Genomic DNA, 16927 nt, shown 5'->3' on the forward strand with positions numbered 1-16927 from the left:
CACTCCCCCCCCAATCCATAGCCCCAAGGTATCTCCGGCCCCTGCCATTATTATGTTATAACTCCTCTGCCACCCATTTCCCCCCCCCCAAAAAAAACCCCTTATGAACGTCTCTCCCCCAATCCCCATCGTAGCCAAATCCCAACATACATAAAACCACAGTTTAACCGTCCCCTGGTCAACGCTGCCCAGCCTCTGGACCAGCCATCGGCCCCGCCCACGGACATTAAACTGATGCGGAGAGCACCGTTGAGCCAGATATCTCAGAAAAGATATCACAGTACAGCAGAAAACCCCAGAACTCCAACGTAGAAAAAACAGCTCCGACGATAAGAAAGAGACGACGCGCGAGAGAAGACGGAAGTTAGAATTCGCATGCGGTTTGGTTTTCGCTCTGTTCGCTATCATTGATCGTACACACTCCAATTTGGGGGTATTGATAGGATATCATTTTGTATATATTAGTATAAGTACTTGGTCGGTGGTGGTGGGCGACCGGGTAAATAGAGCGGGATATTGAGGTGATATCATTCATATTCCAGTTGCGTTCGGACGATGGCACATGCGGCGTTCCTTACCACCCCTTCTTTCTGGTGAAGCGCTTGTTGAGGAGCGCGAGGACCTTGGGGACGTTGAATTGGACGTATTCGAGGTCGAGTTCCTCTTGGCCGTCTTTCTGCATCTCGAGGAGATCGTCAAGCTTCAGGTCAAGCTCTAACAGTCCACGGTTGCGTCCTGGTGATGCAAAGTTAGTATTCTGTAGTGGGAAAGCATTCCGTAGTGGAAAAGGAATTAAAAAGCGCTGCGCACCCTTGTAATGCAAACTTATAACAAACGTTCCAGGTAACGGACTCGTGAAGTTGAAGTAGATGTTTGCCCTCCGATTGTCTGGCACATTGCTCTTTTGGATGACACCTTCCTTCTCGAGCTGTTGGTGCGTGAACTTATACGGTCCCAGGACCTTCTGCTGCTGCTGCTTCCTGCGGGTGCCTTCCGCCTGACCTCGAACATTGTGCAGGTAGCTCTTGTATGTCTCCAGCTGGTTCACGAGATAGGTGTTGTGGTCACGGATAGTCTTGAAGACCTCATCGAGTTTCTGCGTCTCCAGAACAACTCCATCCTTCAAAGAGCCGAGATGGTGTAATTCCTGCTCAATCTCATCACGGAGGGTCGCAAAGCCATCTCCCCTATCAATGACGTGCATCTCTTGTAGCTGGGACAAGAGCTCCATGGCGCGAATCCCCTTGCGGACCATGACAGCATCGTTCCGCGAGGTCGCTGCTGCATCAGCGACTTTCTCGAGACGCAGCGGGCGGCTTGCTACGTGTGGGTCTCCAGGTATCGAGCGCATGATCTGTACAAAGGTTGACTTTGCCTCCATGAAGAAGACCTCTTCCTGAGTGATATCGAGCGCAGCTGTGAGGTCATCGATGGCAGTCTCCCATTTGCTGAAAAGCGGCAGGTTGATGGCTCTGTTGTCCTTGCGAGGAAGTTGTGCTGGTGCTGGGCCGAGCTCAGCAAGAATAACTGCCAGATGGGAGTTGTCATCCTTGTTCAGCTCCACGCGATGCTTGTCGAGGAGGGTGTGCGTGGCGTAAACCTCGTTCAGTGTGATGGATAACTCGAGATCCTTCTTTGACAGAGCAACGTAGTTGTCCATCTCCAAACTCTCGTAGAAGTCCTGGACCTCGCACAAGTCAAGCATGAACTTGTTGATGCGCTCCTTGTTCCCCTGGATGAATGGCTGCAGCTTTGCCATGTATGGCTCCTTGCCGTAGGATGGCTTGTTGGCCAAGTTCTGAAGCATCTTGGCGATAAGGGTCAAAGTCCGCCTGGGCTTCTCCGCAGGTGTCCCGTCGATCAACATATATGACTTCGGGGTGACAATTGCGGGGTTGATGAAGCGCAGGAAGAAGAATCCACCGATGAGCGTGCAGATAATCTGGTCGTTGGCAGCCGGGTACTTTCTCTTTGTGAGACTGCGAATCTGCTTGCAGATCCATCTAATACCGTAAGGGGTCTCTTCAAGTCCATCGATGATCGTGGTGAGGAACCCATTGGCGATTTCCATCAGCATACCAAGACGAGGTTCGATGATGGCTTGAACCTGTGGGTTCTCCGCAGCCTGCTCCGCAGTCACACCTCTGGGTAAGTTATCTGGCAGCTTGTTGTGTTCTTCCTCAATCTGCTCAATCATCTTCTCATAGACCTTTAGGGGGTTGATTTCCAAATCGAGATCTCTCAGGTCAATGAGACCGTTGATTCTATCTGCCAACACAGCCTTGAGGTAACTTTGTCCTGGACCTCTCCGAGTGTACGTGGTCATCATTCGAGAGACGGGCGTGTTGGCACGAAGCAGAGACGAATATTCAGGGGTATTATCGAATTGGTAGGTTAGAACGGACTAATCCAGTAAGTTAGCATGGCCCACGTTGAAGCCAACCTCGCGGAGCGCATACCTGGAACATAGTCAGGAGCAAATGCTCTTCTCGGCTCTCATACTGGTTTCCGTAGATTGTGAACATGACTGTCTGCAGGAGCGCATCGATCTCAGCCATGGTGACAAGCCGGCAAAGATGAGCAACATGCCTGGGCTCAGACTGAAGCAGGAACAGCAGGTTGCCATACTTCTGGGTCTTCTCGTCGTTGGGAAAGAAACCTTCCTGCAAATCACCAGCATCCTCAAGATGGCTTGCGACCTCGTTCTGCTCCTCCAGCGCCATGCGGTTCTGAATCAGGAGCGCGATGCGCGAATCCAGATATCGGACGTCCTTCTCAAGCACAAAGTTCTTCTTCGACTGCGAGGAGATTTTGGACTTCAGTTCGCGCAGAATCTTCTGCGCCTTCGCCAGGTCATCCTCGATTTCCAGATCCCGCTCATTTGCGGACATGCTCATGTATAGTGCGGTCACGGAAGAGTACCTCTTCGACAGCCTCGCCGACCGGCTGCCGTCGTTGACGCTCGACATTGTGTTTTGGCGCGAGACGGGTTGGAAGGAGGAGGAGGCGCTGGACGCACGCGATAGTGTCTGTAACATGGTCGCCATCACACCCTGTGTCGCTCGACGAAGTTTTGTGAACCGCTCTGGAGGACCGGGGCAGTGGTTCTTTTGTCCGCCTTGGTTTCAGAGTAAGCGCGGCGAGCCCGAGGGTGCTATCGTACAAGCGCAATGAGCAAGAATAGGAGTGCGGTCGTGCTGTAGCGCACTAAGTCTAGATCCCGAAAGGCGAGATGGATGTGGTGCAAGCCAGGTGGTTCAGCTGAGGAATGAAGGCTGTGGATCGACCGTGTCAGACGCAAGACTGAGATTCGACCAAAAAGAAAATAAAGCAGGAGCGCGGACGCTTAATTGTAGTATGGAGGGGGTTTGATTTCGCGGCGAGGAATTGGGTTGACAAGATGTCTTTTGCGGCAGGTTATAATTCGGGTCTGTGAAGACCTTTCGTTGTTGGTAATGGAGGGTGAGTGTTGAGAGAAAGTATCTTCTTTCGGACCATATGCAGAGTCGATTACTGTTTGGGAAATGTTGCGGTAGGACAGCGTAATAATCGGATTCGTTGTGAGTTGTGAGTTGTTCGTTGTGAGTTGTGAGGGGAGTGTCTGAGACGGAGAATGAATCGGTGGGGGGCTTGGGCCACGAGGGTTTCTTGAGGCAACCAGTCAGGTTGAATGCTGGGTATTGTGTCGGGGGCGACGTTGATGCACGTCGGGAGATATTGGAATTTTGTATTCGCGCGCGAGATCTTTGAAAACCAGCGACTTGGGATGGGATGGGATGGGATGGGAGGGGATGGGATGGGATGGAATGGGATGGGAGTGAAAGAAGGAGGGGAGGGAGGATGTGGAAGGGTAGAAAGTGAAAGAGGGTGAAGATGGAAGGGGGGGAGGGGGAGGGAGGGATTAAAGAGGGGGAGGAGGGATTAAAGAGGGGGGGAGAGGGATGAGGGATGGGGGATGGGGGATGAGGGATGAGGGATGGGGGATGAGGGATGAGGGATGGGGGATGAGGGATGGGGGAAAAGGGGGGAAAGGTACCTAGACATATGAGGGTTAGAGTACTGTAGTAAGTAACAGGGACTAACTTAAGTTACTGACTTGGTTAGTTAGAGGGGGAGTTGTAGTTGGTAGTTGGATAGTTGGATAGTTGGATAGTTGGATTTTACACAGTTCCTCCTCCTCCACCACCACCACCACAGCCACAGCATCTACAGCATCTACAGCATCTACAGCATCTACAGCATCTACAGCATCTACAGCATCTACAGCATCCAATCCAAACATCCAAACATCAGCATCCACGGCCCATAGCACCGCGATAACCACCCCGTCCACACCCAAAGACACCAAAGACACCAAAGACACCCAAAGACAACCAGATACCAGATACCAGATACCAGATACCAGATACCAGATACCAGATACCAGATACCAGATACCAGATACCAGACACCAGATACCAGACACCAGATACCAGACACCAGATACCAGACACCAGATACCAGATACCAGTACCAGACACCAGATACCAGATACCAGATACCAGTACCAGACACCAGACACCAGACACCCAATACCATCATCACCCGCGCTTACGAGTAGGCTTGGCCGGACTTGTGCAGTCAAAAGCAAAAGTCAAATTTCTAGTCGTGTCCCAGAAGCGGATGTGGATGTGGTAGGTTATCCCCCATCCCGCTCACCCGCTCACCGCGGGATCAACATCCCCCCCCCCCCAAATCCATCTACATCATATTTCCCTCCCATTCCCCACTCCCCATCCCCATCCCTCCCTCTTGCCTAACTTACTACCCCATATCCCAATTAACACATCACATGCCAATCCCCCCCCCCCCCCCCCCTTCTCCCCCAATCCCCAATCCCCCAATGTCAATGTCTCGGCTCTTCCCTCCCCCCTGCCGCGTCAAGACTCTGACTGACCCGCCGCGCTACAGCGAGCGAATCCTGCCAGAAAAAAATGTCTTACCATAGTAGTAGCTAGTAGCTCCCCCCCTCGCGTCGCGACAAAAAAAAATGGTTTGTTCATTTTCCGCCGGCTAAACGGACCGGGGGTTGGCAGAGCCAAGACGAGACAGGTCACGGCGGCGCAGGGGTTACTGTAGCTAGCGAGGCCCCGAGAAAAATAACTGTGGGTCGCCCCCCCCCCTCCCCCCCCCTTCTTCTTCACCGGCCTGGAAATAGAAAAGATGGCAGTTGAGCTCTATTCCCAGCTCCGCTCAGCTCGGCCAACAACAAAGACGCTCATCCCCTCCCCCATCACCCCAGTTTCATCCCTTAAACGTAAAGCTCTTCCCCGGCCTCTCCGTCTGCACCCTCCTCATCCCCGTCGACGCATCCGCGCTCTTCTGGTAGGGGTCAAACGGTTTCTTCCCCCCCTTCTTGCCCCCCGCATACTCATTCGTCCGCTTCTTATTCATCACCGACTCCGCCTTGCTGTAATCGAACGGCTCCTCGTCATCCTCCTCCTTCGCCGCGCCACGGGGGGACTCCGCGTCTCCCCGTTTCGCAGCCTTAGCAGCCTTCTTCGCCGCCTTGCGCTCTGCTTTCTTCAATGACTTCTCCTTAGCGGCGCCTTCGAGGGGCTCGTGGAGGGAGATGTCGTATTCCCCCCCCTCCTCAGCCTGCCCCTCCACCTCCTCCTCCATATCATCACTCTTCCGCTTTCGGCCCCCCTTAATCGTAAATGCCTCCTCCTCAACCACCGGCGCCTCCTCCTCCGGTTCAGGAACCTCCGGCTGGGCAAGAATACTATACTCCCTCACGCCCTCCGAGAACGCCTCCTCCGCAAGCGGCGGCAGCGGAATAGCGAGCCTAATATCCTCCCCCGCCTTCGTGAGCGTAGCTGGTTCCTCCCACGTACTACTCCCGAACGCGCGGCCCCAGAACGCCGACTGTGGACTCCTCATGTCGCCCCCCGCGTCGCCGGAGAGGATGGTAAGGACAGATTGCCTGACATCTCCCGAGGCCCTAGCAGATCGCGCGTTCGCAGCCGCCACGGCGCCGACGGAGTCGGGTTTGAGGACTTCCGCCATGCTCGGGCCGTCCTTTGCGTTCGTCTTTGCGGCCTTGATGAGTTCGAGGAGCTCGCCGGTTCGCGCTTTGACGTTGTAGGAGATGGGGTGGACGGTGCCGAGGAGGGAGGCCATGTCTGTGGGCATCACTTTGGCCACGCTGAGGAGGGTGTGGTTCGCCATCACGAAGTTCGTACTATCGTCGTCCTGCCGGGCGATCTTATCACGCCACGCGTGCACAGCTCTGAAGACGGCGAATTGCTCGTTGTTGAGTAAACTAGGTACCTTGACGAGCGCCTGGAACCAGCCTCCCGGCCCCTTACCCGTGGTGGCGTTGTAGCGGGGCGAGTCGTAGCGGAAGAGGGACGTCTCTTTCGATTTCCTCAGCACGATCTCGAGGCGGTTTTCCTCAGCGGGTACGGGCTTAGAGCGCTCCACCAGCTCGTTGCGCATGTTATCGTAGATGTAGAGGAGGAAATGGGTGTCGGCGCGGGCGTAGAAGAACATTCCCTCGGGGAGCGGGCGAATGCGCCAGTCGGCCATCTGGTATTTCTTGTCGGCGTCGAAGTCGATGAATTTTTTGAGGAGGAAGGCGAGGCTGCCGCCGGCGTAGCCGAGGGCTTTGCAGGCGTGGTTGGTGTCGAAGAGGCCGACGATGTAGAGGCCGAGGTCGCGTTGGAGCCAGAGGATGTCCATGAATGCTCCGTGGAGGACTTTGAGGATTTTCGGATCGGTGAATACTTCGTTGAGGACTTGGAGGTCTTGCCTCCATGGCTTCAGCGTGTCGACGATCCAGTCCTTTTCCCGCGTACTGATCTGCATCAACGAGACGAGGCCGGTGTACGAGCGCGCATCGTGGTGCTCGAGATCGATGGCAATCTCTTTCGCTGTCCTAAGCTCTGCCAACATCTCCAACACGCCCTCGTATGTGTCCACGAAAGTCGCAGATGTCGACTCGACGGGGAGGTAGGGTATCGGATCGGCGTTTTTGTAGACGGAAGCTGGGTATTTCAGCTTCTCGATTTCGGTTTCGTAGGGGTGGCGGTAGTGCTCTTGTTGGTGGGCGTCTGCGACTGGGCCGAGAGACTCCTCTAGAGGGACAATCGCATGGGGTTTGGAGTGAAGCAGCGGTTTCCATGGGCCGGTCTCGTGGTTGGCGGGCTTGTTAAGGAAAGAGAGTTGGGGCTTGACGAGGTTTTGGGTTCGGAATGAGTTATCCAGTCTTCTTGATTTCGGGGCAGAGGACTAGTATATTTGTTAGCAATGGAAGAAGCAACTTTTTAGAACTTTGTCGCATACATTTTCAGCTGGAGATGCTTTTCTCTGTATAACGCCAGTGTACTCGTCGAGGCAGATATCTACGCGCTCCAAAAGCGAGTCCACCACGTCAACGACTCCGCGCCAATTGTTATCGACATCGTCGACCTCCTGTAGTACTGGCGCATTCGACTCCGTGAGTGCAGCAGCAGATTGAAGGATCGAGCTTGACAGGCCCAGCAGTCGTGCGTTCTGCTCGTCCAGCGCCGTGCCAACTTCCGGGTTGAGAGAGCGATGGAAGCCCAGGTCCTCTGCGGAGATTTGGCCGACGGTTCGTGTTGTGGAAATCAATGCTGCTTGGATCGCATCCTGCAATGATTTAAACCCTGGCGGACCCTCCATTGTTGGCGTGGAGTAAATTAATTACTCGTGAACAGAAAATCTCGGGGTTCACTTGGGAGCTTGCTCGGCGTGGTTCTCGAATTTCACAACAAAAAAGTTTAGCCTTGCGCAAAGTCCGGGGTTATTAGTGCCGATGGTCCCGGAATACGTCCACCCAAAGCTGTCAAGGACGGCCTTCTCAGCAACAATATCAAGGGCGACAAACACAAAAATGTCGGCGTCTTTAGCACCTGAGTGCAATGAAGTTAAGGAGTTTGTCAAAGAAGTATTTTCTCTCAAAGCTGCATTACTGACATGAAATCAGGCGCTACGATACCTGCTTTCTGAAGTGGTATAGTGAAAGTAGGCGGTCCTCGCCACCTTTAAGCTACCATGCAACTGACCTACCTCCTCAGAATATTTGCGAGGAAACGGCGCCACAGATGAATGCGCTGGTCTTTTCAAGGAGTACAAGACGTGCTTGACGGTAGCTGCTCTACCGACTCTACGAGTTGTTCTGTATACTAACGGTTACAGGGTGCATTGAAGAGCCGCGGCATTGACAAGATGCTCGCCGATGCTCGAGAGGATCACAAGGAGAATGACGCTGCAAATCTTCGGAGGAAGTAGAAAGACTCCAGTTAATCATCGGAACCCTGTGCTTGCAGGTCATTCCCTTGTGGTTTCGGCGTTCAGCGCTATATACTGTACTATTATATTTGCAACTCTTCCTGGCATAGTCAAGCAGAACATTTAGACGGCGTCAAGGAGATCTCGCCCAGCATAGCGAATTTACAAAAACCTCCTATTCAGATCAAGGGACTGTAAACCCATCGCCGCTGCAGGTAAAATAAGGGCCGTCATCGCTGCCTATAATTGTCATATTATGGCCTTTCCACAAGCCAGTTACTCAGGAGTTAAATACAAGTAAATAAATTCCCTCAACCTGAATTACCAGAATAAATTCTCTCACCACTCATAATCATATACTCATACCAACATGCAGTACAGTATCACTTGCACAGTGACCGGTATCACGTGACCATGAAGCTTAACCTGCGTCACCCTGGACTAAGTTATATAATAGAATTACAAAGTACACACTGCCAAAACACTCGCCAGCCCAGCATTTTGAGGTGGCCGTTCATATCTCAATCATGTCGACTGTCTGGTTCTCTGTTTGATCTTTCTGTTCCTCGTCGTCACGGCGTAATCAACAATTAATTACTCCTCTGTTTACCTCTTCAACCGCTCACTCCTTTCTGAGCGCAGAGCTCCTGCCGCTCGACAGAAGCCAGCAACCCTTGCTCGTCCCACGACCGACCTGCGCCGTGCCATTCCGTGATACCAATGCGCCATTGTTTGCTCGTCGAAACATTATCCCATGATCCAGCAACTGCTTCATGCCCTCTTTCTCCGTCCTAACCTTTGGCATCTTCGTAGCTGGCTACATCACAGCTAGGTGGGATCTGGTCACTCGACTTCATGAGCTTGCCATTTTTGCCTGGGACCACGGAGTTATTGTACGTATTTCTTGCCATCATTGGCTGTGATTATCTGGCTGACCATGTTCACTATCAGACTCGAACTGCAAAGGGCGTTGCGATCCTCTCGTTGTTTTTCTTCCTCTTCATAATACCAGTGGGTAGACTCGCACACAGGGAGGCCAGCTTGGTATAACAATTCCCCCCCTTGACAAGACATTCACGCGCTAAACAATATAGCATCCGCGATCGACTAATACCGGCATCTCGGCGCGCGAACAACTTCGAAGACGGGGCTCCTTCTGAGGAACGATCGACTGTCATGCTAGAGCATGATGGCTTGATGAGAATCTTCTGGCCTGTGGATATTCCTAGGTCAGATTCACCAGGCGTAATTGTGGGATGGAAGAATTCAGACCTCGATGTCCTGGTTGTGGCCATACTCGAAGATGTCGAGGTTCGGAATGTGGAGAATGCGCTGAGAGTCGCAACTCTCTTTCGCGGCGCAGACCATAGCATCGAACGGATATACGAATTATGTAGACTTCCTGCGATGCATGTGCTCGGCACAGTCAACTCCAATGCGCCGACGGAACCCTACCAGATAAATGCTGAAATATCACTACACGGATTGGCGCCGCGCATTTCGTGCGCGAAGGCACAAACCATACAAGTCATTATGTTCGACAGACCACTTCCGGGGAGGATGCAATACATATCACTTACGCCAATACTATTAGCCTTGGGAGATAAGACGGAGCAGATTCTGGGCGGCATAGATGCTGAGGATGAGAAGGCAGAAGCAGCGAAACGACAACGAGAGCAAGAGTTGGTGGAAAAGTTGAAGCTACATACGGTGACGAAACATCAACCTTCGGCGAAAGAGCTTGCTCTACCTCGAATTGTCAACCAGATAAATTTCGCTTGGGAATTGGAGAAGCTGCTACAAAAAAATATATCCCTCGTTGGCACTCGGCGACGGAGAACTTTGAGTGTCTCTGAACGTGTCATCGAGTCAGCTTCAACGATGAGAGATTATGTTATCGACGCCGTATGGCGACTGATAACGGTTTACATCTATCCAATCATCCGAACTAGTTTTGTGATAGCTCTGCTGTGGCACAGGGCAGCCGCAGAACTTCTTCTGGTGCTCCTTGAATACAGGCTCAGGCCCGAGTATGCTGCGCTTAAAGACATATCTGCGACTGCCCAGCAGGTTGAGATCCGACTTCTACAGTTTTGCTACTGGCCCATGCAATATGTAATGTTGAGGAAAAGAAAGGATGACTGGCAGAGTATCGCGAAAAGCCACGCCGATTACATACGGTTCTACAACAGTCTGTGGCTTGTTGCAAACGATGTCATTATTGGCATCGCGATTGGTTCTGCCATCATTGATAATGCAGACTGGCTCGCCGAACAGATTAGTGATGTGTTGGGCACATACACTGTGACATCGTTGCAGCAGACAATATCGTGGCTCATGGACTGGCCAGCTGGACTGAAATTGAACAATGAATTGGCTCAATTTCTTGGCGACCTTTTCCTCTGGGTCATTGATTACTGGTCAAGCTGTGTGGACGTTCTCCGGCCCATCCTGCCCCATCTAATATGGTTCATCGGATTCTCAAGCTTTGCTGGCGCCAGTATGCCAATTGCTCTCTTTTCCGACTTTGTATCGCTCCTTACGATACACATCTACTCCTTTTATATCGCATCAGCCAAGATCTTCCACTGGCAACTCACTATCATCCTCTCGCTCTTTCACCTCTTCCGTGGCAAGAAACACAATGTGCTTCGCAAGCGCATTGATTCCTGCGACTACGACCTCGATCAATTACTCCTGGGCACGATTCTATTCACACTCCTCTTCTTCCTCCTCCCAACTGTCATTGTATTCTATCTCACGTTTGCCATTGCACGCATGAGCATTATCAGTCTCAAAGCCGTACTTGATACGGCGCTAGCCTGTTTAAATCATTTCCCACTGTTCGCCCTGATGCTGCGGTTCAAGGATTCCCAGCGTCTACCAGGTAAGCCGTGATTCACTAGACGTCGCCATCATACCATTACTAACACTCATTAGGGGGCATACGATTTGAACTCCGAGATACCAATAAACCCTCCATCGAAGCCCCACAACGCCCATATTCCGACACCACTCCGCGCCCCGAGCCCGAGTCTTCCGATTCAGAACTGCCTTCAATGCCACCAACTTCATACGTATACCTAAAGTCCGTACCCCTAACCTTCTTGACCATGTTCCAGCAGTACTTCCAGCTCGGCTCCCGCATCCGCAAACACTACCTATCCCCCCGTGTCCTGCTCTGTCTCATGACCGGTCAATCCGTGCCGCCGATCCACAGGAAGAACCTGTACAGCCTGCAGTATGGCATGTTGCCCGCGCGGCGGGCTGGTGTCTGCGATATGTGGCGAGCTATGACGGTGTGGTCGTCAACGGCGGAGGGGATGAATGGGAAGGCGCAGAAGAGAGGGAGCTGGCCGATGATGGGGGGTGCGGGGGTGGGTAGGAGAGATAGGTCGAGGAGGGGATATAGCCACCACTAAATGGGGATGTGGGTGAGGTAGTATTAAATGCGATGGGATGAGTGAAAATTAAACGCTGGGCGGGTTGGGATATTTGGTTAGTAAAAGAGGGGGGGTTGTATATGATGTGCCACTGCAACTGCGGTTGTATGATGGCATAAGAATCATAATGTTAATACGAGAAGCTTATTATTTTTTAACGGTCACTTTTTATGCTTTGAGACACGGTAGACTAGTGTGACTGGATAGTATCTTGCGGATCGGACATGGTGACATAACCCTCCCTGCCCACCAAACTTTCTACAAGTACAGTAATTTACAGAGTGACTCTCTCTATTGTTATTTATACTTTTATAAGTCGAAATATATCCGCGGTCGTGACTCGTTCAGTCCTCGTGAGGACGCTTCTTACGTGCTACTTGTTTAGTTCTCTATTCCATCGTCGCTGATAGCAAAGGGCCCGTCTAACTCTTGACCAGGAGGCTGTGGCCCGTCATCTCCTCGGGCTGGGAAAGTCCCATAACCTCCAGGATCGTTGGTGAGACGTCTCCGAGGACACCGTCTTCGGTTGCCTTGAGCGACCAGCCCTTGGGGGCGTTCGCCATGATGAATGGGACCTTGTTGGTGGTGTGGGAGGTCTTTGGCTTTCCATCTGCGAACTTCATCTCTTCGGCGTTACTACACGATGTTAGCTTGTTATTGTTAACTCCAAAGATCGTAACTTACCCGTGATCAGAGGTGATGAAAAGAACGTAGTTCTCCTTCTTGCACGTCTCGTAAATCTCCCCAATAGCCTTGTCCGTGGCCTCCACTCCCTTGAGGGCAGCCTCGTACACGCCAGTGTGGCCAACCATGTCGGGCGGCGCGAAGTTGTTCATGATGAACGGGTACTCCTGCTCCTGGATTCTCTTGGACACCTGCTTGGCGACGCCAGCAGCGCTCATCTCTGGGGCCAGATCGTAGGTCGCAACGGCCTTGTTGGAGGGGACGAGATCCTGAGACTCGTCACGCTCCTCGAGTGGGAAGACCTTCTCAACACCACCGTTGAAGAAGAAGGTGACGTGGGCGTACTTCTCGGTCTCGGCAATGTGGACTTGCTTGACGCCTTGGGCAGCAAGGGTCTCAGCGAGGACATTTCCCATGTGCTGCGGCTTGAAAGCAATGGTGAATGGGTAATCAAGCTTGTACTGGGTCATAGTCGTGAGCCTAATGTTCTTTGGGTATGCGAAATCCGGCTTTGGGGAACGGTCGACATCGCCGAGGAGTTGCGTAATTTCGCGGACACGATCGGAGCGGTAGTTGAAGAAGAAGACCTCGTCGTTATCCTGGATGCGGCGCTCTTTTCCACCGACAATGATGGGCTTCAGGAACTCGTCGTTCTCATCCTTGCTGTATCTCTCCTTGACAGTTGCGACGGGGTCGCTGCTGTCTTCACCCTCTCCCAGAACCATGCCCTTCAGTGCAACCTCAACTCTGTCCCAGCGCTTGTCGCGGTCCATGGCGTAGTAGCGGCCAACCACTGTGGCAATCTCTCCGATGCCGATTTCCTTGGTCTTGTCGACGAGCTGCTGCATGTAGCCGGCGCCAGACTTGGGGTCGGTGTCGCGTCCATCGCCGAAGAAATGGATGCAGACGTGGGGAATGCCAACCTCCTTGGCCACCTTGAGGAGAGCGTAAAGGTGGTCTTGCTTCGCGTGCTGGGAATCAGTTAGTACCTTCAATCAATCAGCAAGACGGATATGACTTACCACACCGCCGTCTGAGATGAGACCGCACAAGTGCAGGCGCCCGGTTCCGTTCTTCGCATTCTGGAATGTCTTCATGATGATCTCGTTCTTGTCCAATTCGTTGTTTCTGATCGTCTGGTCGATGCGGACAACATCCTGCCACACCACACGCCCGGCGCCGATGTTCAGATGCCCGACCTCGGAGTTACCCATAAGGCCCTCTGGCAAGCCGACCGCGAGGGATGAGGCCTCTAGCCCAATGAAACCGTCGGCATACTTGTAGAGGTCGTCCATGACCGGAGTGTTGGCGTTAGTGATCCCATCGCCATCTTTCGGCGACGACTCGGAGGGGATTCCCCAACCATCAATCACGACTAGATACGATTAGCTATGCCAATTCAAGAATAACGAGGGCGTGTGGAAGATCGAATACTTACTGAGCACAACTTTGTTGTCAACTTTAGCCATATTGTCGGGTGTTGGGGTTGTCTTGAAATAACGAAGGAATCGGAACAAAAAAGTTGAGCTGAGGTTGAGGTGGGGGTGGGGTTGTTGCAAGACCCCTCACTCAGTACATATGTCACCCCTCTTCGGCGACAACACAATCTTCACTTCCACTTACATCGCTATATTCGTCGTACCTGGCCGCTAATTTCATGCCACAACCACCCCACCAACGAAACGCAGCGGCTGTTATCTAACAGGCGGTCCTACAAAGTCATATCCTCCGCAAATCATTACCAAAGAGCAAGACGGGTTTCGGCCCCTGGGAACCGGCGAAAATAAAGAGCTAAACTCGACCTACCACCCCAAACTAAGCTGAGCCTCACTTTATAACACCACCTTAAACAGCAGCTCGCCATGTCGACCTCACCCTCTTTCTTCTCCGCCCCCAGCGCCCCGTCATCATCCCAACCCACAACCCTCTCCGACAACCTCTCCCCCGCCATGCTCGACACCATCCCCGTCCTCACCTCCATCCTAAGCCGCGTCCAGCCCCCCACCTCCTCCAACGCGCCCGGCGCCTCCCCCATGCCAGCAACCTCCTTCGGCACCCCCTCATCCACGTCGAAGCCCTCATCATCGCAACTCCGCCCCGACGCGACAGCCGCGCTGAGCACGAAAGAGATCCCCGCCGCGACGGACGCGTTGAAACATAGATTGCAGCGCGCGAGGGTTGAGGTTGCACAGTTGCCGGGGATTGGGATGAGTATTGAGGAACAGGAGGTGGAGATCAGGGCGCTGGAGAGCAGGATTAGGGAGCAGAGGGCTGCGTTGAATAGTTTGAGTGAGGTGGGGGGGAAGGCTGGGAAGGGGGATACGATTATGGAGGGGTATGAGGATGGGAAGTGAAGATGGGCGGAGATGAGGGCAGGATATACAAACACTCGCGCCCCATGTGAAGGTGGTGACGCGCCGATGAGCAGCATAGGTGGCATGCGGAGAAATACAGGCAAAGCCAGGCTCCAAGTGGATATGAGACATCCAGCCCTGCGGTGCTTGCCTGGGTAGGCAGTTGCAGAAAAACAGAAAGGCAGAAGTGGACTTTGAGGTTGGGGCGCACGGGCATACTGGACAGCCCTCGCACGATTCTTCTCGGCCTCGACATGAGGATCACGAAGGCCGCGTTGCCAGAAAATATGGATGTCTACGAAGGCTGACAAAACCTCAAATATCATGATGTTAGACCTAACAAATCGTCTCCAAATTAATGAAATATTAATCTAACTCATAGAACATGCCATTATAAGTACCCATAGTAGCCCTTCCCTGCATAATCTGGAGATGTGCTCATATGAGGACAGCCTCTCCGTAACATATTCCAACTAGTTAGGAGTACCGACCTGCTTGAGTATATCCTCAGCTGCCATCCCAAGCTTCCCAGGAACTACAGTGGTCCAAATTGCTTCCGGCAACCTCTCCGATTCCACAAGAACACTCCAGTTAGGGCTTTTCTCTGCCTTGAGCCACTTGAAGTCATCCACCTGATCCCAATGGTTCTCCACGGGCTCATCTGACGGCACCTCCTGCACAATGATAAGCACCGTATATAGTTGCATGGCGAAAATGGGTCACTTACATAGCACTTTGGAATCGGAGCAAACCTTATATTCTTGCAATCCTCAATAATGGGCCTGCTCATGCAGGAAAGGTAGACATCCACATTATTGCAATCGTGCATCCTCACCTGTCGACTCGAGACCACCACAACCGTGTCCTGAACGTTGGTAATGTGTGTTGCACCTGCGACCTGGCCAGCCACAATGAGGGAATTCGTTATATTTTTCAGCGCCAGGCCTGCGAAGGGTTGGCCATTGGCAGTTGATATGGACATATCCACAATGCATTTGCTGAGGTCGGTAAGGGATCCTGAAGACGTGGCATGGGCTGCAGAGGATGGGAGTATGATGTGTAGGCCTTCGTGATCAGAAATGGTGACTGAATTGGCTTGCCTGAAACTGGGAGCACGAATGCGGGCAGAATTCTCGGAAATCTCAGCATTATAATCCTTTGAGGGAGGCTGGACACTGGTCGCTGCTGGCCTAGAGGGGTCACCATTGTTTGACTCGGATGCCTTGTTCTCCGAATCTGTCTTTCGTGCTGTGATTGCCGCGGCGGCAGCGACATCCTGGAGAGAGAGGGCAGATTCGTTCTTCTTGATTTTAAAAGCAAAACGTGACTTTGGTGCAAACTTTGCGCGGGCTTCGTGGAACTTGTCCGTGAGGCTGTTGATTGACTACGATAGGATTAGAGAACCGTAAACTCTTGAAACTTGAAGTAGGACCGACTGCTGTGTATGCCCGTTGATCATACGCGGGGATGAAGTCTAGTGCATCATAAACTTCTGTGGTGAGCCTGGAGATGCTGGCCAGACAATAGTCAATGGCGTCCTGTCTTTCACCGCCAACAAGTGCGGTACGCTCAAGCCTATCGATCTGGTCTTGGAGGTCTGCGAATGGTATCAGTATAAAGCAACTTCGCGGGCTGCGGACCATATACCGGTGATCTCTTCCTGGAAATAGCGGTAAAAATTGTCCTTCAAGTCTGCATGAGATTTGGAAGCGTCGTTGGATGGCTTTCTTGGGAGAGTCCCAGTGCCACCGACAGCTTGTTCCATTTTGAGGTCCCTTAAAAAAGCGAATAGATAGATGTACAGTTTCTGTTTTGAAGGGCTGATATTAGGTCAATTATAGGCAACTACCTTCTAAATGGCAAAGCGTAACCAGATAGATTATTCAAGAAGCGTAAATATAGCTTTTAGTCTTTGGTGTTGATTCTGAAATAAGGCGAGATTGATGATATCGTTGGAGTTTATATGATTGGAAGTGGCACCACTTCTCCTCCCACAGGGTCCAACTGCACATCAAGCAAGGTTTAGCCAAGTTTGAAGTCGAGTCAACAAAAATTACCTTTCTGGACCAAGTATCGGAATATCCTCAACGTTTGTCCCAATCACCGCATTGCTGTTATAAATCGCCGGTACTATGTGTTGTTCCTGGTCAG

At 52.2% G+C, this 16927-nt stretch overlaps 7 protein-coding genes across 7 annotated transcripts; 2 read left to right on the top strand and 5 right to left on the bottom strand.

Annotated features, from left to right (window-relative positions):
- Nucleotides 1-97: 97 nt before the first annotated feature.
- On the bottom strand, nt 98-3890 carry GAP1_2 (glyceraldehyde-3-phosphate dehydrogenase 1). The gene is made up of 3 exons (XM_024468218.1): nt 2460-3890; nt 811-2404; nt 98-735 (listed from the first exon to the last, which is right to left on the bottom strand). The coding sequence occupies exons 1-3, from the start codon at nt 3045-3047 to the stop codon at nt 575-577; spliced, it is 2343 nt and encodes a 780-aa protein (XP_024322575.1). The 5' UTR covers nt 3048-3890; the 3' UTR covers nt 98-574.
- A 1277-nt stretch (nt 3891-5167) lies between these two features.
- RRP6 (exosome nuclease subunit) lies at nt 5168-7873 on the bottom strand. Its single transcript, XM_024468219.1, has 2 exons — nt 7327-7873; nt 5168-7272 (listed from the first exon to the last, which is right to left on the bottom strand). The coding sequence occupies exons 1-2, from the start codon at nt 7684-7686 to the stop codon at nt 5284-5286; spliced, it is 2349 nt and encodes a 782-aa protein (XP_024322759.1). The 5' UTR covers nt 7687-7873; the 3' UTR covers nt 5168-5283.
- MDM35 (Mitochondrial Distribution and Morphology) lies at nt 7874-8640 on the top strand. The gene is made up of 4 exons (XM_024468220.1): nt 7874-7938; nt 7991-8028; nt 8082-8152; nt 8203-8640. Exons 1-4 carry the CDS (start codon nt 7898-7900, stop codon nt 8293-8295), a joined length of 243 nt encoding a protein of 80 aa, XP_024322758.1. The 5' UTR covers nt 7874-7897; the 3' UTR covers nt 8296-8640.
- Nucleotides 8641-8766: 126 nt separating this feature from the next.
- GPI1 (phosphatidylinositol N-acetylglucosaminyltransferase subunit gpi1) lies at nt 8767-11724 on the top strand. The gene is made up of 4 exons (XM_024468221.1): nt 8767-9188; nt 9247-9339; nt 9390-11182; nt 11236-11724. Exons 3-4 carry the CDS (start codon nt 9472-9474, stop codon nt 11715-11717), a joined length of 2193 nt encoding a protein of 730 aa, XP_024322757.1. The 5' UTR covers nt 8767-9188; nt 9247-9339; nt 9390-9471; the 3' UTR covers nt 11718-11724.
- A 436-nt stretch (nt 11725-12160) lies between these two features.
- VC83_04593 (uncharacterized protein) lies at nt 12161-13891 on the bottom strand (the record flags this gene model as incomplete). Its single annotated transcript, XM_024468222.1, has 4 exons — nt 12161-12374; nt 12423-13393; nt 13445-13797; nt 13861-13891. 4 exons carry the CDS (start codon nt 13889-13891, stop codon nt 12161-12163), a joined length of 1569 nt encoding a protein of 522 aa, XP_024322756.1.
- A 269-nt stretch (nt 13892-14160) lies between these two features.
- VC83_04594 (uncharacterized protein) lies at nt 14161-15113 on the bottom strand (the record flags this gene model as incomplete). The annotated part of the gene is made up of 1 exon (XM_024468223.1): nt 14161-15113. Exon 1 carries the CDS (start codon nt 15100-15102, stop codon nt 14161-14163), a length of 942 nt encoding a protein of 313 aa, XP_024322755.1. The 5' UTR covers nt 15103-15113.
- On the bottom strand, nt 15114-16913 carry VC83_04595 (uncharacterized protein). The gene is made up of 5 exons (XM_024468224.1): nt 16834-16913; nt 16424-16780; nt 16213-16373; nt 15504-16160; nt 15114-15450 (listed from the first exon to the last, which is right to left on the bottom strand). Exons 2-5 carry the CDS (start codon nt 16539-16541, stop codon nt 15250-15252), a joined length of 1137 nt encoding a protein of 378 aa, XP_024322754.1. The 5' UTR covers nt 16542-16780; nt 16834-16913; the 3' UTR covers nt 15114-15249.
- Nucleotides 16914-16927: the final 14 nt, after the last annotated feature.

This window comes from Pseudogymnoascus destructans, assembly GCF_001641265.1.
Source record: "Pseudogymnoascus destructans isolate 20631-21 unplaced genomic scaffold scaffold_15, whole genome shotgun sequence".
Taxonomy (NCBI): Eukaryota; Fungi; Ascomycota; class Leotiomycetes; order Thelebolales; family Thelebolaceae; genus Pseudogymnoascus; species Pseudogymnoascus destructans.